The 18,970-nt window shown below is 47.8% G+C and overlaps 1 protein-coding gene across 5 annotated transcripts in view; it reads right to left on the bottom strand.

Moving 5' to 3' along the window:
* Window positions 1-3,599: 3,599 nt before the first annotated feature.
* WRN (WRN RecQ like helicase) overlaps window positions 3,600-18,970 on the bottom strand; it is a 171,964-nt gene continuing 156,593 nt past the window's right edge. For 4 of the 5 annotated variants that reach the window (XM_090031989.1, XM_090031990.1, XM_090031992.1 and 1 more), the window contains 3 exons: window positions 15,278-15,501; window positions 14,501-14,650; window positions 3,600-4,538 (listed from right to left, as the gene is read on the bottom strand). In XM_090031989.1, coding sequence (XP_089888115.1) covers window positions 4,416-4,538; window positions 14,501-14,650; window positions 15,278-15,501 — 497 coding nt within the window. In that variant the 3' untranslated portion in view covers window positions 3,600-4,415. The remainder of the gene's footprint in view (window positions 4,539-14,500; window positions 14,651-15,277; window positions 15,502-18,970) is intronic. The other variant, XM_090031993.1, reaches the window with a different exon arrangement.

Genomic DNA, 18,970 nt, shown 5'->3' with positions numbered 1-18,970 from the left:
CTCCTGTTACTCAGCTGACTAGGGGAGGACACTTTCTATACTTCAGGCTCTAAGCAGCACCCAGGAACTGGAACTCCAACTAGTTTCGAGCATCAAGGACAATAAAAAGTCCTTTTTCAGATATGCGGGGAACCGGAGAAAAAGCAAGGGCAACTTTGGAGCCCTGCTGAACCAGATGGGACAACTGACAACTGACGCCCAGGAAAAAGCCAACCTATTAAATGGGTACTTTGCATCGGTCTTTCATCAGTCCCATGGGACGCCCATGGCCGCTACAGGACAGAGAGGTCTGGGTGAGGGAGATCCCCCGCCTTCCATTAATGCTGACCTCGTTAAGGAACATCTTGAGAGGTTGGATACCTTCAAGTCAGCCGGCCCTGACAATCTACACCCCAGGGTACTCAAGGAGCTGGCAAGCATCATAGCTCAGCCCCTGGCACGGATCTTTGAAAACTCCTGGAGCTCTGGTGTAGTGCCCGAAGAGTGGAAGAAGGCCAATGTGGTGCCTATCTTCAAGAAAGGGAGGAAAGTGGATCCGGCTAACTATAGGCCCATCAGCCTGACTTCTATCCTGGGGAAGATCTTAGAAAAGTTTATTAAAGAGGCCATCCTTAATGGACTGGCCGATGCCAACATCCTGAAGGATAGCCACCATGGGTCTGTTGCAGGTAGGTCTTGGTTGACCGATCTCATTTCCTTCTACGACCAGGTGACCTATCACCTGGACAAGGGAGAAGAGATTGATGTCATATATTTTGACTTCAAAAAAGCCTTTGATCTGGTATCCCATGATCACCTCTTGGCGAAACTGGATAATTGTGGCCTTAGGTCCACCATGATTCACCTGCTGGGAAATTGGGTCTGTGGTCGGACCCAGAGGGTAGTAATTGACGGAAGTCACTCATCATGGTGTCCTGTGACCAGTGGGGTCCCCCAAGGCTCTGTCCTTGGCCCCATATTGTTCAACATCTTCATTAATGATGTAGCTATTGGAGTCAGGAGCGGACTGGCCAAGTTTGCCAATGACACCAAACTTTGCAGCAAAGCATCCATGCCAGAAGACAGGGGGGTGATCCAGGCTGACCTGGACAGGCTCAGGAAATGGGTAGACGAGAACCTGATAAGTTCATCAGGGGGGCACAGAAGGGAATTGGTGAGTATTTATTCACCAAGGCCCCCCCCGGGGGTTACAAGAAATAATGGCCACAAGCTAGAAGAGAGCAGATTTAGATTGGATATTAGGAGGAACTTCTTCACAGTTCGAGTGGCCAAGGTCTGGAACGGGCTCCCAAGGGAGGTGGTGCTCTCCCCTACCCTGGGGGTCTTCAAGCGAAGGTTAGATGTGTATCTAGCTGGGGTATTGTAGGCCCAGCACTCTTTCCTGCTTATGCAGGGGGTCAGACTCGATGATCTATTGAGGTCCCTTCCGACCCTAGCATCTATGAATCTATGAACCTGATGGTGTTTAACACCGAAAAATGCAAGGTTCTCCACCTTGGGAGGAAAAACCTACAGCATCCTTATAGGCTTGGCAGTGCTACGCTGGCTAGCACTATGGAAGAAAGAGACTTGGGGGTCATGATTGACCACAAGATGGACATGAGCCCGCAATGCGATGCTGTGGCTAGTAAAGCGACCAAAACGCTGGCTTGCATCCATAGATGCTTCTCAAGCAAATCCCAGGCTGTCCTTCTCCCCCTGTACTCAGCCTTGGTGAATTCACAGCTGGAGTACTGCATCCAGTGTTGGGCTCCACGAAGGCAGATGGTTGACCAAGGATTTGGCTCCCTGGCAATAGCTGCCAGGCCATGTGGGAGAGACTCTTCTACAGGGGCTTAGGGAAAGTCCGCAGGGACTTGACCTGGCAAGAAGCCCACTGCGTGCTGCCCATGCAGGCCCTGAGACACAAGAGGGGCAGAGGAGCCAACCCAACTGCTCCACAAAAGCCTGCCAAGGGAAAGTGAAAACCATCAACCACCTCCTGTAGTTCTGCCCAGACACCAAGGAGGTGTGGAAGAAAGTGAACCTCCCCTGCTGGCAGATGACGGGTGAGGACCATGACCAGAGAGGCAGGGTTGTATGGATGCCTGAGGAAATTACAGGAGTCCCCATCAGCTGGCTTTGATCAGGTCATCGCTGTATCAACATACAAAACTCTCAGTCAAGGACTGTGTTAAAATGGGAGGGAGAAAGCTGCAGATGCACTATCAAAATAAAGTAGGAGAAGATGGGGAAGAGGTGGCAGAGATCATCTGGAAGAGGAGCCCCTGACACCGACTGTTCAAGGACACCACCTGCTCCCCCTGGGAAGAGAGCAGTGATGACGAGGGGCTGGGTGTTGGGTTGTAGCCATGTTGGTTGAAGGATGTAGGCAAGCAAGGTTGTTGTTTGAGTAGTACTTGGAAAAGAAGGGCCATAGTCTCTCTAAGATCCAACCACCAAATAGTAACAAAAGCAGGAGAAAAAGAAGGAGCTACGGTTTTCCTTAACCATGAAGACTGCATAATAGAAGCCAACAGACAACCTGCAAGAAAAACTCCAGACCCTGATCCCACCACCACCCAATCCAGGGACTTTTTACCTGCTCCCTAAAACCCACAAACAAGGGAGCCCTGGCAGACCTATCATTTCAAACCATGGGGCCCTAATGGAAGAAATATCAGGTTTTATCAAATCCATCTTAAAACCACTCATCAACCAAAGACACAATTGACTTCTTGTGACAACTCAAAAGCATAGCACACCTTCCCAGCAATACCCTTGTAGCCACCATAGATGTCACTGGCTTATACACCAACATCCCACATCCAAGCCAGGCCTCTAACTTGACTACGAAGAAAACAAAAATGGTCTTACTTTGTATTTTAAAATGTTTTAAGATAAGAAAAACTCTCCTGCTTATTATGACTCCATGCACAGTTCTTTTGGAACAAATGTTCTTCCTTTCCTAAAAACAAAAAGGCGGTAACAGTTTTCAAAACAAAACACGTTGCTGAGCAAGCAACTGTTATGGCATACCGTGACTCCTGGGGCTAAGGCAGCAAGGCACAGAGCCCCAGCCTGCAGCTCGCCTCTGCCCCACGCACAAATCGGAATCATGCCCCCTCACCCCTGGACACACTTCCTGCGGCTCCATCCCACAACCCACCCTGGCCCTGGGGCCCCATTCACCCCAGCCCCTGCCCCTCACTGTGGGGGCCTCAATCTGCACCCCCACACCTCTTCCCTATATCCTCCCCCTCCACAGACTTACTTTCTGGGCAATGTGTGCGTCTGCCCCTCACTCCTAACCCTGCTGCTGCCTCTCATTCCTGACCCACAGTATCCTGCTCCAAACCCCATACATACACCCACAGTCCCTTCACACTTTCACAAATTCCACCCACACACACATACCCCACCCCCACCCCAACCATACAAAGTACCTGCATAATTTTGAGTTTTTATCTGTGCGATTAAAATTGCGATTCATTGCAACTATTTTTTTAATCATGCAACTAATCATGATCGATTTTTTTCAAAATCATTTGACAGCCCTGTTACATAAATTTTGATTTCAAGAAAAGAAAAATAAATGAACGAGACTAGACAAAGATGAGTAATAAATAAGTACTTTTTGAACCTTTATATAACACTTTACTATAAAAAATATACCTTAATGCTAGTACAAACTGCCTAAAGACACTTAAAAAAATTGTCTCATGTTTTTCTACACAAAATTAAGCACTTTTTAAAGTTTAATAATAATATAAAAAGTTGCATACAGTAAATCTTGCATCAGAGATACTGCACAGCACTGTCAAGGCAGTCTTACTTTTAGCAAGTGTGGAATGCTAACACAATACAACACATTCTGTGTGTACTAGCAGCAACATAACATTTTAAGTTTGTGGGTATGGCGAAGGGGTAACACACCCTGTGTTCCTCTACATGATAGTTATCATTTTTCCAAACTCAGTCTGCTACCAACCTTAAACATAGAAACCTGTGGAATAAAGCCAATGCCGGTTGAAAAAGCCTGTGTAATGAACAAATTCTTCATAAAGACAACATTCAGCTCACATTCAGCTCAATTGTGACTTCCCTTCAATTGTCCCAAGTTTTCAAATTTAGACAATGGTGAATTATCCAATTAATAAGGAAAATTCACACAGTGAAGAGTGGAGCATACTTGGATTTGGGATTTGTAACTTGGTTCTGTCCATGCACTGAGAAGTTCAAGGGCTGAAACTGGAGCCCCTCAGTTCAAGCTTGGTACTTTGTTTCACCTCTGCAATACTGTTTATTCAGGAAACCAAGTACACCTTTCATAGTATACTGTTTACCACATGATTTAGAATGGCATAATGAAAACAATCATGTGCATGTCCCCAAGCACCTTTAAAGGGGAAAAAATGCATTTGTTATTTCCTAGTTCAACCAAAGAGTCCTTTTTTTGCTCCAATTTTCGGTTTCTTGCCAGGAGTATCAGAAGGAGCTGTCTGCTTTGAAGTCCCAAACCATTCTGGCAACTTCCTCTTTGAAGGCTGACTCGAAGTCTAGGAAAAGAAAAGCATACTTGTAGTGCATGTATAAGTATTTTGACTCACAGTGACAATAAATTCTATGGGCAGGCATGTGTACTTCACAGCAACTCAAATAGAAGCAGCACAAATTTGAAATGGGGCTTTTTGCCTCAGTGCACGTGCCCACATATGCACTTTAGTGTGGAGCAAATTGTGCCACTTGGGGCAAAATAACCCTGCCTAGCTCCTCCCGGATCTGCAGCCAGGGGGAGCTACAGCTTGGTGCCAGCACCTGTACTGGTCCCAGCAGTATAAAAAGCTGCCCAGGCAAGCAGCTCAGGTCTAGTTGCTCTCAGGAGCTTCTGGGGCCTGGTTACTTGGTATTTGGGGACACTACCCCTTGTGGCAGCTGGACTGCTGAAACAGCATCTCAAATTCACACTTTAAAATACCCTAAAGTCCATGTTCTTCCACAAATAGAACAAAAGACCACTATAATATAGAGAGACAGACAGACAGAGACAGAGAGAGAGAGCATGTGAGAGATCAGCTGGGCCGTATTTTATTGCTATATTTACAATATTAAAGCAATTTGGAAGTCTACAAGTGTCACTATCATCATCATAAAATAAATTCTAAATATCTATACATTTTGAAGTTTGCTTTTGTTTTTTTTAATCACATGATGGATGCGTGATGGCGAGATGTGGGGTTTGGAAGAAAGGGGTTGTAAGGGGTGTGGATCAGTTTGTGGGTAGGTGTGGGGGGATTGTGTGGTGGGACTGCTTATGAGGGGTCCCACAAGGCCCAGCCCCCCCCAGCAATGGACTGCCCCCCCTGCAGGCTCCCAGCCCTGCCTGCAGGGCCCAGAGTCCCCCCCACACACACAGGGCCCACAGCCTGTCCCCCTGCAGAGTTCACATGCCCCCCACCTGGCTCCCCTGCCCCAGCGTCCTCGTACACATCAGCTGCAACAGTGGCCATTGGGGCCACTCGGAGCCTCACGTCACAGCTGCCCCACACGGTGTGGGGATCGGCCCTGGCTGCCTGGCATCTGCGCTGCTGCTGCATTGTGCGGGTGCCGCCTGGCTCGGCAGGGCACCAAGTGGCACTGCATGCTGTCAGGCAGCTGGGGTTCCTCTGACTGTAACCCAGGGCTCAGTGCTACTCAATCTGAGCAGCTCAACAGCCTGCGGTGCCACATCGCACCCTGCCAGGCCACACACATGATGCAGCAGCGGCAGTACAGGTGTCAGATGGCCAGGACCAATCCCTGCTGCCCCGTGGGGTGGGGGCTGTGCCATGAAGACTCGAGCAGCCCCAAAGGCTGCTGCTACAGCTGGTGAGTGTGAGCTGTCTGGTAGGGGCAGGGCCAGGTGAGGAAGTGAGCAGGGAGCTGGGGAAGCATTGAGGAGCTTAGGGAAGGAGGGGGAAGCTGGGGAAGAAATCAGAGAGCTGGGGGAAGGAGGGAGAAGCTCCGGAAACAATCAGAGGGCTGGGGAAGCAAGGAGGGGCTCCCTCCATAGTCTCCTCCCCCCTCTTCCAGCCCCTCCACCCCCTACTTACCTGGCACGGAGCCCAGATCCAGGTCCTTGCAGCCTCCCCATATGGGCAGGCAGCGTGCTTCAGCACGAAGGCAAGGGCCACCAATAGAGATGCTCTGGCTGGCTACCAAGCCTCCTGCCCCACTTTTCCCCCCTTGGTTATATTTTGACACCTGGATCTCCAGGTATAAAATTCTGAACCTGCACTGCAAATCTGCAGCACAGGGAATGTGTTTTTGTTCCCAGCATGCATCCTGGAGCGTCTCAAAGGAGTTTGAGATGCTGCAAGAGGCATGTTCATGCTTATATGGATAACGTAATATTACACACCTAGACCAACCAATTCCCCATTAGGGGAATGTAATAGTGGTGGAAGGGTTCACATCATTTCATGAAGAAACGCATGCATATTTTTTTAAAATTGCAGTAATGTGAACATGAACTACATTTGATGAACAGGAGCAGCTAAAGTCTGGAATGGACTGGTGCATACAACACAGCACCTCCCAAAACCGTTACGATGTTCTTTGGAATTTCTATTTTTTGTTGTTTTAAAAGGCACAGTATAGGTGTTAAAATTTTAAAGAAAAGCTAAAATATGCAAATAATAGGGCTGGCAAACTGGTCAATGGACTGGTCAAATAATATCAGTTGTCCACAATTAAATATTGTCAAATATTCCATAAAGCCACAGATGGTGGTAGCCTCCTTTTTCATTCCATCGTGTCATTTGTTAGCAGAAGCAGAAGCGACAGCTCCTTCCCGAGATCCACACACCACTGGCGATGCATAGAGGGTGCACACAGGTGCATGTGCAGCCCCTGAGATTGGTGGTGCACTCCCTGTGAAAAGCGCCTCCAACGCTGATGGCAGTGCTTGTGGGCAGTTGCCGCTCGCCACCGCTCCCCCGTCACTGCCAATGGCATCTGTGGAAGGTCTCTGATTGCCACTGGCCGCTGCTGCCGCCTGCGGGAGGTTACCACCCATCTCCACCCCAACCCCTGCTGCTGCCTGCAGGAGCTGCCCACTTGTCACTGCCACACCCCCGCTGCTGACACCTCTGCCTGTGGGCAGTCACTGTGCCCCCACATCCTCTGGGGGCACACAGCATTCATGCCACGCATCATTTAGAAGCAAGCGTCCCCTGCTCTGCTTCTCTTCAAAGCTCTTCCAGCCTCCTTTCCCTTATTTCTATTATCCGACGTGGTGGTGCAGGACCTACTGCATGCTGGGGTGGTGGGGCAATGACTATAACCACCAGCAAAGAAAAATGGACATCTGCCTTCTATAATTACTGTGTGAGTTTTATTTTCCTTCCTTCCTGCCCATCCTTTTGGATTTTTGTAATTGTTCGGGCTGATCCTGGGGTTCTGGGATAAAAGGCAAATAGAAGAAGAAAAAGAACTGTTCACTTGAATATTCCTCACATTTATACTTACGTAAAAGCTAGGGAAAAGGCAGAGGGGAAAACAACAGCTGGCAAGGACCAGAGATTGTGTCTCCAGAAGGCAAGAAATGCAGGGTCCTAGGGATGGATGCTCCAGGACTATTCCAGCAAGAGGGAAGAGGAGAGTGGTAGTAGTTGGAGATTCCCTCCTGCAGGAGTGGAAGCACTTATCTGTCATCTGGATCAGGAGTCCCAGGGGACGTGCTGGGGCCCTAGTTTGAAGAACCCATATTCAAGATATCACAGAGAGACTGTCAGAACTCAGCCATCCTTCAGATCCCTAACCTTTCCTGCCTGTCCATCTAGGTACCAATGATGCTGACAGTAATAGCAGACCAGATCAGATCAGAGGAGACTAACAAGGCTCTGGGCAGAAGGATTAAAAGGTTTGGAGTGCAGGTGATGATCTTGTCAATCATTTCCAAGTACCTGAAGGACTGCAATACAAAGAGGGAGAATACCTTTTCTCCCTCACTGCAGAGCAGGATGTGTAGCAGTGGCTTACAACTGCAGAAAAGCAGATTTAGATTGCATATCAGGAACAAGTTCACTATCAAAAGTTATGGGATATCCTTCACTAGAGGTTTTCAAGAAGAGATTGAAAGCCATGGGTTAGGGGTGATCTAGGAGTAGTAATGTCTGGAATGTGCTGTGAAGTACACTAGTTGGAAGCCCAGGAGACGCCCCCCCTACCCCACACACACACATTGCTTGGAGATCGTAAAAAGAGCTCTGCACCCCAGAACAGGTGGATAAAGCAAATCTCCACAAATAAACCAGGACTGAAGAGTGGGGACAAGTTTATGGAGTGGATAGAATAACAGAAAGGAGAGTTCTGGTTTTTCAGTTACAGTGTGTAATGTATGGAGTTTGTAATTCACAGGTTGCAGCGCAGAGTTTTTAGTTTTCCCATGTCTCCATGCCTTGCTAATTGCCACATGGGGCCAGGAAAAGAACTTTTTCACCTCCTGCTGCCTCAGGTGTTACTTGTCTCTTCACGTTATTCAGAAGCACTGGATGTTGGTGCGAGATTTTCAGTGAGGTGTGCCAATGTTCTTGCACCTGGAGGTTCCTGGCTAGGGGAACTTGGGCTGATTGCCTTTTCTGGGATCAGAAAGAAATTTTACTCCATGGTCAAACTGGCAGACTGTGGGAGTTTTTGCATTCCTCTGCTATGGGGACCATGGTCCTTTTCCTTGGATCTCTTGAGTGTATTTTAACAAATTGCTTTTGCTCTCATCCTCTTGGTTTACCTGTGATAAGCTAGGGCCTTCTTGATCTTTTTGGGTATTGTGCTGGTGGGCTGAATGGGCAATGCCTAATCCCTCTACAGGCTGGAGCTGGTGGGGCCCCATTTGGCCACACAGAGGTGACAGGGGCACAGTCTGGCTCCAATCCAGCAGTGAAAAGGGGCTTGGGGTCAGCCTAAACCTGGTCCCATGGGAGGAAGGCCCATGACATGGCCACAACACAGTGCCACGTGGGGAGAGGTCATGGCCTAGCCACAATCTAGCTCAGGGGCAGGGGGAGAGAGTGGCTTGGACCTGTGGGAAGAAGAGGGCATGGTCCAGCCCTAACCTGGTTAGGTGGAGGAAAGGGGGTGTGGCCCAGCCCCAACCTGGCAGCCTGGATCGAAAGGGGCTTGGCCCGGTTCCGATCTGGCCACACAGAGGGAAGGGCATGGCCCAGCTCAGACTGGTCTCATGGGGCTTGCGATTTTGGCAGCAGGATGGGGTGGCAGTACTGCCATTGCTCCCCCACTACCAAATTTCCTAACTTGTGGGAAGCCCCATAGTCTCAATTCCAAGGCTTCACAGGCTGCATTTTGCTGGTGGGCTGGAGCTTGAGTACCACCAGTGCTAAGATGGGCTAAGATGATCTTGCCTTGAACAGGAGGCTGGATTAGATGACCCTTTCAGCCCTACTTTTCTATGATTCTGTGGACACTATTATAATAATTCATTACATTTTTTTAGAATTTAAATGGTTTCACAGTAATGATTATTTTCTGTAATTAGTTTAAGAACCTAAGCTATTGAAGATTCAAGTCTTTCTTTCCTGTTCTAATAAATTAATGCTTAAAATACTTGACCATTATTTGACTATATTGACCAGTTAACTGACCAACTATTTTTGGGTTGCCTAAGAACCTGGGACACTCATCCAAGAAGAACTACTATATACACCAAATTAAAAAGCAATTCAAGAAAGTTTCTGGACAAGTCAAACTGGGCAGGAGGACTTGTCTATAATTAGTATTTTTGCACTGGTGTATTTACTCCAGGTGAGGTGCATGCTGCCTGGTCTCACTGTTTGGGAACCAGTGATGTCAGCAAACTGAACGAAAACGAACAATGTTTGCTCGAACTATGTTCATGTAATGAGCTACGTATAACAAATTCTTTCTTCAGTGCAAAACCTCAGCACAAAGTATCTCGGTGCCACCCATGACCTGCACACTGGTATCAACTGATTATCACCTGCTCATGAGACTTCCGTGATGTAATCATTACACAATCCTATCAGAGTGCTGACTTTGATACCGATCATTCCTTGGTATGCACTGAAGTCAAATTGTGTCCCAGGAAACTGTACAAGACTAAGACACTCTCTTTACTACAAACAAATGCCACACAACTGAAAGCTGAATACACACTGTCTCAATTAAACTCTCTCTGGGGCTCTATCATCTCTATGTAATACTGCTGAGGAGAAATGGATTCAGCTCAAAACAGCCATCTATCCAACTGCCTTGAACTCTTGTAGTACCTTGCATCACAGCTCAAATGATTGGTTCAATGAGAACTCATCTGAAATTATCCCACTCATAGAAAATAAATGGTCAGCTTTCCTTAAATATAAGTGTGACCCTAGCCACTCCAACTTGCAGGCACTTCAAGAGATCCAGCAAAAGGTCAAATGTACAGTGAGATGATGTGCAAGCCATTATTGGCTACAACAGTGCGAAAGTATCCAAAAAGCTGCTGACAGAGGTGACATGCAAGCAATGTATGGGGGCATCACAAAAGCTCTTAGGCCTGTTCCAAGGAAGACCTCCCCTTTAAAATCCTCCACAGGTGAAGTCCTGAATGACTGCAATAAGCAGATGGATCAATGGGTTGAACATTATTCAGAACTCTACTCATGAAAATATGGCCCGTGCCTGCTCTCAATGCACTTGAAGACCTCTCAACCTTGACAGCTCTTAACTATGAAAAAAGACAAAGTAGAAAAAAGCCATTGATCAGCTTGCTTGTGGTAAAGTCCCAGGTGCACACTGCTTACTGGCTGAAGTTAAGTGCAGGAAATCTATTCTCCTCCTCTCTCTGCATGAATTAATATGCAAGTATTGGAGAGAAGATGAAGTTCCTCAAGACATGAAGGATGCAAATGTAGTCACTCTGTAAAAAAATAAAGGTGACATGAGTGACTGCAACAACTATTATGGTATATCTTTATTTAGCATCATTGGGAAGCTGTTCACCAAAGTCATCCTACTAAAACTGCAGAACCTTGCAGACAGTCTACCCTGAGTCTCAATGTGATTTCAAATCCAGTAGATCCACGATGGATATGAAATTCTCCTCAAGACAGCTACAAGAAAAGTGCCATGAACAAAGGAAATCTCCATACATAGCATTTATCGATGCACCAAAGCTTTTGATCTTGTCAGTTTGCTCTGAATCCTGAAGAAGACTGGCTGCCCTCCTAAACTCCTGAGCATCATCAAGTCCTTCCATGTCAGTATGTGTGGAACAGTGCTGTTTGATGGGTCACATTTGGAAGAATTTTGAAATCGAGATTAGTGTCAAACAGGGCTGTGTCCTAGTTCCAGGGCTGTCCTGGGTGGGGGTTTGGGGGGCCCTGTGGAGCTGGCCTGAGTGGCTGCAGTGACTCAGCACCTCCACCAGCTTCGCATCCAGCCTCTTGGCACATCCCCACCCCACCGCCAAATCCGCTGCCAGCTTCTTCACGTCCAGGGTGTGCGGGGGCGTGGCCCCACACAGGCTGATTTGCCCCAGGCCCCACCCTGGTCGGGTCATCTCTGCCTAGCTCCAATGCTTTTTGGGATTTTCTTCACTGTGCTACTCAAATATGCATTCAGTGGATCTTCAGGAGGAATATACCTTCTGACCAGGTCTGATGGGAAACCCTTTAACCTTGGTTGTCTCCAAGCGAAAATGAAAACCTGAGAAGTTGTTGTCTGTGAAATGCTCTTTGCCAATGATGCAGCGATTGTTAGCCATTCAGAAGCAAGACTGCAAAGTCTCATGGATCACCTTTCTCATGCTTGTGACTATTTCAGTTTGACCATTAGCTTAAAGAAGACAGTAGTCACTGGTCAACAAATTGACTGCCTTCCTGAAGTTAAAATAAATGATGAAAGCCTGGAAGCGGTTGACAATTTCACTTACTTAGGCTCCAACATCTTGCAAAATCTTGGCTTGCAGTGGAAAGACGAGCAATGCCATGGTTAAACTTCAAAAGAGACTTTGTAAAAATAGAGCACTCGTTCTATTGACAACGTCCATCTACAGCACTTGCATACTTAGCTCTCTATTGTACGGCAGCAAAGCATGGACTCCTTCTGCTAAGGAAGAAAGAATATTGAACAGTTTCCAACTTTGATGTCTCTGCAGTATCCTGTGCATAACACAGTGTGGCAAAATCTCAACTTTGCTGTTCTAGAATGGACCAAGATACCCAATATGTTCATGTTCCTGAGACAGAGACACCTCTATTGGTTAGGACATGTGAATCATGTAAGTGATGGCTGAATCCCCAAGGACATACTCTATGGTGAGCTGGCCACTGGCAAATGTCAACTTGGATGGCCCAAACTCCATTTTGTTGATGTCTGCAAGAAAAATGTTTGTGAGCTGCGCATCAATAGCCAACGCTGGGAATCAACTGCTTCAGACCGCTGCGAGTGGAAAGCCACCATGAAACAGGGCCTATGTTGCTTCGAGATAGACAGGGTCAACGATGAGCTAGAGAAGAGGCCTCAAAGCAGGCAAGACAAAACGGTACTCAACATGCCATTGTATGCTCAACCGAGTTTGTATGTGCAACCTGCTGAATGGTCTGCTTGCTGTGCATCGGACTCCTCTGCCACTCAAGAAGCTGTGGTGGTACCCACTAACCCGGCAAAGGCACAATCTCCGTGGTCTCCCAAGACAGATGGCTGCCAGTGATGCTTTCAAATTTCAATTAATCACACCAGAAAAAGTTTGTTTTATACAAATGTGAAACATCTATATCACAGATATACCCTGGTGGAAGAATCCCTAATGAAATCATGACCCTCAAACTCATGTATGGGATTCCCATCTTTGCCTTGTCACAGCTACACAAGAACCACTGAAGGAAAGGGTTGAGAAAACTAAATTCCGCAGAAAAATTTGGAAGCATCTGCCACTAAAGGGCCTATGAGATATACTGTGGAAAAGAATTTATTCCTGAACAGTTTTTGTGAGGAAAGCAATGAAATACCATTGTAGAAAGGGTTTTTGTAGTTAAGCAAAGGGCATTACAAAGATGCATACTGCCTTTGAACCCTGTCTTTGTTAAAGCCATCCAGGGCCTGCCAGAAGGGTTACATTTAGGTTATTTAAAACACGTCAGTAAAAAATTAGCAGACCTTCAGTAAAAATTCTTTTCTTGAGTTGGCAACCCTGTCCCCTATGGAGAGAAAACCAAAAATGAAATGATCCTATATAGTACCTTCTGTAAAGAGGTGTCAAAAATAAAATAAAACTGAGACGTTCTGATGAACACAGATTAAATATGCCACAGAGCAGCAACACTTCAGCATCTACATTTAAACTTCTACGGGGGCCAACAGTGAAAATTTAAGCAAAAGTCCTGGATTCGCACCGCACCGCACCACCCCACCCACACGTGCCTGCTCAGCTCCTCCTGAGAGCAGGCTGCTCACACGTGTGTGTGTGTGTGTGTGTGTGTGTGTATGTGTGTGTGTGTGTGTTTACGCATACGCACACACACATATATGTGAAGTGCCATGGTGCCCTGGGTGGTTGCCCATCCCTGACTAACTCTATGTGTGAGAAGTTCTCAGCCCAATGGACTAGGGGCCAGGGCTGCCACAAAGAGTCCAAGTGAGGAAAGGACTTCCTGGGGAAGGGGGAGTTGGGGGGGGGGGGGAGATGACTCAGACCCCTGCCCTGAGTGTAGTGTTCCCCCTGCCCTCCCCTCCCATCCCACCCAGCTGCCAGAGACCCATGTTTGGAGTTTAGCTCTGGGCTCTGCCCTAGGACTACCCCCCTAGCCAGTCCATCCTGGTTGCCTCCCTTCCCACCAGGCAACTGTGTGGTTGGGATGGGCGTAGAACCCAGGTGCCATCACTTGGGTCCCTTGGGCTAGCAGGATCGCATGGGGAGGGGCAGGGGTGCTCTTGTTCTCTATGGGCCACCAAGCCCCACTTCATTGCTCTTCTGAGCTTAAACCAGAGGCTGAAAGAGGTCAGATGCTGCCAAGGTTGTGGGGGGGTGAGGAGGGGAGAGAGCAGTGTCCTGGATTTCCCATGGTTCCATATGGTCATCCTAACATATAAGTGACCCTCAGACTGGGGGACTAGCTACATAAATAAGTGACCGGACACCTTCACTGAAGTCTTCCACATTAATTGAAAAATGATCAGTAGATGATAATACAGGGCAAGTGTTTCTCAATTTTAAGGTCTTTGGGGCAGAACTTTTGTTTATTATACAAACTGCTGAGCAGCCAGTACAATGGCACCTAAATAATATCAATAAGAAATGTCTATGTTACTCTCAGCATATTCTGCTGTTAAAGAAAATAGGGTACTTTAATAAATCTGGGAACTAAATTTTAATAGCAAGAAGGTAGTAAGTATATTAAGTGGTATTTTACAAGTTTGCATTGTTAACTTGTTATCCTCAAAGGGGAATATTTATACTGGTAAGAACATAGGCCAGTATAAAGTCTTGTATAAAATAGGAATTCATGGAGTATGGCATTACCATTGACTGGGAGTCAGCAAACAGTCCTTCTTCATCAAGATGAAGGGAAGGTTGATTCCAGGAAGCTAATCTGAGGGAGCTTTGATGGGGTGGCACATCCTGTTTGGTATTAACTGGTTGTATATCATCTGTCTTGCTGTTCTTTTCAGACTTTCCATATTAGAAAAATAAAACATTGTTTCTTAAAAGATAGTTTCCATTTGCACCATTTACAATTCTAACTAAACAATGTTGTTTTAATGTATTCCCATAGCAAATTAGCATGTATTATAATAGAACAATATTGCTTTTCACTTAATTAGATCTCTAAGTGTTTCATATGAGTTTTATGTGATTAACATTTCAGCAAATAAAGGACGTTTATTCCAATCAGAAAGGTGCTAAAATCTGAATATCAGCACCCTTTCTGGCACAGAAGCATTAGTCATTGCTAGGGACCTACCAAATTTGCATGTTCATGATTTTCACAAAAACATGAATTTAGTAGGTCCTCTATGAAAAAGCTGGAAAATGGCTATTGGGGGAGAGTGCTGAAAACAGAAGGGAAGCCATGGCCTCCTTCCCCTGGGCCCTCTCTGCCAACCAAAGCCAAGGGGCCCTCTTTGCCAATCAGCACTGAGAGGCAGGGGCACAGCAAAATGAGCATGGAATGAGAACTGTAAACTGCAATCAACCAGTGAAAATTAGTAAGTTCCCCCCTTATATAGGTAAATTGCTATCAAGAGATAATCCTTTTTGCACAATCACATTGTTTAATAATTTTTTTTTTAAACTAACCTTTGTCTCAATCCACAAAACATCTTCCTTGCTCTCCGGGAATGGTCCCATACTTGCTTGCAGCCATTCAGATTCATCTAGCAATCTTCTGTTGCTTGACTGACACTGCTGACTCCACGGCTTACTTCCATTTCCTTTTTCCAGTAGTGCAATTGTCATTCTGATAAGATATGTTTCAATATTTGGAGAAACCAGTGTTCTAATCTCTTGTATTTTGGTTACATCTTGGGGTAAAAAAAAAATTAAATTAATAATGTGAATTTTTATTTTTTCTTAACATTCCCCCAAAATTTCTACACCGTTTCAAAATTAAAGAGCATTATTTGGAGGTTTGGTGTAGGAAAGCTAGACATCAACAGTTCCTGGGATAGCCTGTCACTAAATGTAACATATTTTAAAGCAAGGAAGGAGACAAATAATACAATACAAAACACTATGTAGCTTGAATCTTCAGATAGAAAAATATTAACCAATGGATAAATGTTGACCTTCATTTTGCACTCATGCAATCCCCTATACTCAAACTTAACCCAAAACCATTATCATATCTCCCCTAGCCTCCCTCTGCTGTTATTCCCTTCTCTCTTTACTGCAGCAGCTGAGCTTTTCCACTGTTTTTCAATTATTTAAAAATAGTGAACTGATAGTGTCCTTGAATCACTTACATACAGCAAAGGAACACTGTAAGAGTTTAATCTCCTGTACAGTGGCAGGAGATTCTGAGCAAACAAGTCCTTTCTAATACCTAGGTCATAAATCCAACCGCCCTCCATCTACACTGTGCTTCTACTGCCATAATGGCCATAGCAGATGTGTTCATGTTGTGGCCCTGTCAGGATCTAACAAATCTGCCAATTCTGCTAAATACCTGTTATTAACAATCTCAGACAGGAGATGAAAAGCTGCAGCCATTTGCAGCATGCATTTGCAGTTCAGCTGAAATGGGGAGCTCAGGGGGCTGTCAGTTTGGTTTAAGTAAAGGAAATTAGGCTCAAAGCCCTATTATCCAATGACTGCTGCTAACCAGCATGTAGACTAATAGGTCATAGTGCAATGAGTGGAGGAGTCCAGAGAGTTCAGAGAACCTAGAAACCTAAAATCATGAGCGACTGGTGCCTCTCGAGACTGGGAGCACTATTTGTAGGCGGCAGCATTGGCGGAAAGTGGGGACTGCCTGCAGGTGCTGGGCGAGGGAGAGGGGGTGGCGAGCGGGGACTGCCTACAGATGCCGATGGCAGCAAGCAGCGACTGCCCACAGACATCAGTGGCAGTGGCAGTGAGGAGGGGGCCAGAGGCGAGCAGTGACCACCTGCAGAAGCTAGCGTCAGCCAATCTCAGGCAGGGCACATGCCCTGCCATGCCCCTCCTATGAGTCGCCTATGCCTAAAATGCCATTTAAAAAAAAAAAAAAAATCTAAAAAACATGCATAGAGATATCTGTAATACCTCCTCTGTACTCACTCTTACCTCCTACTAGAAAGTATATTCTTACTATAGAAGAAGGTGTCATCCCCAAGCTGGTGCTTGAAATGGTGTTCTGTGGCATTTTCATTGTGTTATTTAAACAAAAGAGCTAGATATGCGTGTGTGCATGTACATATGTGTTAAGCCCCAGACAAAATACTGGGCACTAAACCAGGAGTACTCAAACTCTGGCACGCAGGCCAAATGCAGCCCATGGAGCCATCATACCTGGCCTGTGGGGCTCCCAAGAGGACTGGAAATCTGGCAACAAGGGAGTAGTGGCCATTAATAAGACCATCCTCCCCCCTGCCAAATTCACAAACCCAAAGCCCCAGTAGGAGCCAGGCTATTCCCCGCCGCAGGGCTGAGTTGGGGCCAGGCCACATCCCCTTCTCCATAAGGCTGGGCCATGTCACCTTCCTCTGCCACCTAAAGGAACAGGCCACACCCCCTTCCCCTTCCACAGGGATGGGGTTTAAGGCCCCTTCCCCACCATGGGGCTGGGTTCAGGCTGAGCTGCTCCCCCACCCATCCTCCCTGTGGCTGGACTGTGGCTGTTGCTCTAGCCCAGGGGTGGGCAAAATATGGCCCATGAGGCCATTCTATATGGCCCGCAGAACCCCTAAAAAAACGTAGGAAATTAGTATTTCTCTGCCCTTGGTTCCTGTTAAAAATGATAGGAACCAAGGGCAGTAGGACCCAGGGGAAGCCTAGTGGGCTCCAATAACAGCTGGGCTGCCTGGCCCCGCCCCCCAGCTGGAAGTCCCAGCTGGGGTTTCTAGGCTGAAAGCACATCCCTGCCCCTGTTCGGGAAGCTCAGGTAAGTGGGTGGGACCCCGGAAAAGGAAGGAGCACGGGGAGGAGAAGTGGCCCCTCCCTGCCCATGCCCAGTGCCTCGTGCTGCAGCTGCTTGCAGCCCACGTGGCACTGCCTGTGCCTGCTCTGGACAGCCCCATGTGGGCTGTGAGCGCCTGCAGCATGAGGCACCAGGCATGGGGCGGGGCTGCTTTCCCAAACTCAGCTTTTCCCCAGGCTCCTTCCCTGCATGGAGAAAAGCGGCCCCTTGCCCGCCCCATGGCCGGCGCCCCATGCTGCAGGCCCTCACCGCCTGTGCGGGGCTGTCCGGAGCAGGCACAAGCAGCCCCAGGCAGGCTGCAAGCAGCTGCAGCACAGGGCGCCGGGCATGGGGTGGACGAGGGACTGCTTTCTCTTCCCCGCACTCAGCACCACCTTGTAACCCGCTCCATTGCCAGGCTGACAGTGGGGTGGGTTACAAGCTGGTGCTGAGCGTGAGGAAAAGTGGCCCCTTGCCCGCCCCATGGCCGGCACCTTGCACTGCAGCCACCTGCAGCCTGCATGAGGCTGCCTGTGCCTGCTCCAGACAACCTCGCATGGGCTGTAAGCGCCTGCAGCAGGGAGCACAGGCCATGGGGTGGGTGACGGGCCACTTTTCCCCACGCTCAGCACCAGCTTCTTCTCTGCTGGTGAGCAGGGGGTCAGGGCTGAGTGCTGCCCCCACCTGTACCACGGGGCTGGGGGGTACTGGGTGTGAGTGGGCGGGGAGCCAGTGGGAGCACAGGACCTGCACCAGTGTCCCGGGGCCAGTGCCGGTGGGGCCCAGAACAGGGTGGCAGGAGCGCAGGGTCCCAGCTGGCAGAGGCTCTATGGAGCCGGGCCAGCTCCCTACTCCCTGCTGGTGCAGCCCAGCCCTCCATAGACCCCTGCCAGCCTGTGCCCCACTCTGGGCCCCACCAGTGCTGGCCTGAGACATTGGTCCCAAGACATTGGGATGTTGGTCCCAAGATGGTGACTAGGGGGCAAGGCACCTGTCAAGGGGTGGGGCACCTGTCAGGTGGTGGGGCTACCCATGTGGTCCTTGACAGCCTGCCAAAACTGGGTAAGCTGCTCTCTGCCCAAAATAATTGCCTGCCCCTGCTCTAGCCCATCATCTGGTCCACAGTTAGACCAGGCACTGTCCATCTGTCTTCCAGGGGAAAAGTTTGAACACCACTGCACTAGATCAATGTGTTAAGATAAAGAATTGCTGTTCTTACACTGGTTCAGAAGAACAGCCCTCAGCATCATCACAACTAATTACACCCTAGTGCTTCCATAGCACGCCCCAACTGCAAATCTTAAAATACAGTGGTTCTCAACCTTTTTTGTATTAGGACCCATTTGTAAACATCAATGGCCAGTCCCAACCCAGAGCCCTCTAGGCCTGCTGGT

This window comes from Crocodylus siamensis, chromosome 2 (genome assembly GCF_052110815.1).
Source record: "Crocodylus siamensis isolate JL-2025a chromosome 2, ASM5211081v1, whole genome shotgun sequence".
NCBI lineage: Eukaryota > Metazoa > Chordata > Crocodylia > Crocodylidae > Crocodylus > Crocodylus siamensis.
Note: the sequence above shows the minus strand (reverse complement) of the source record. Positions and strands in the feature narration are given on the sequence as shown.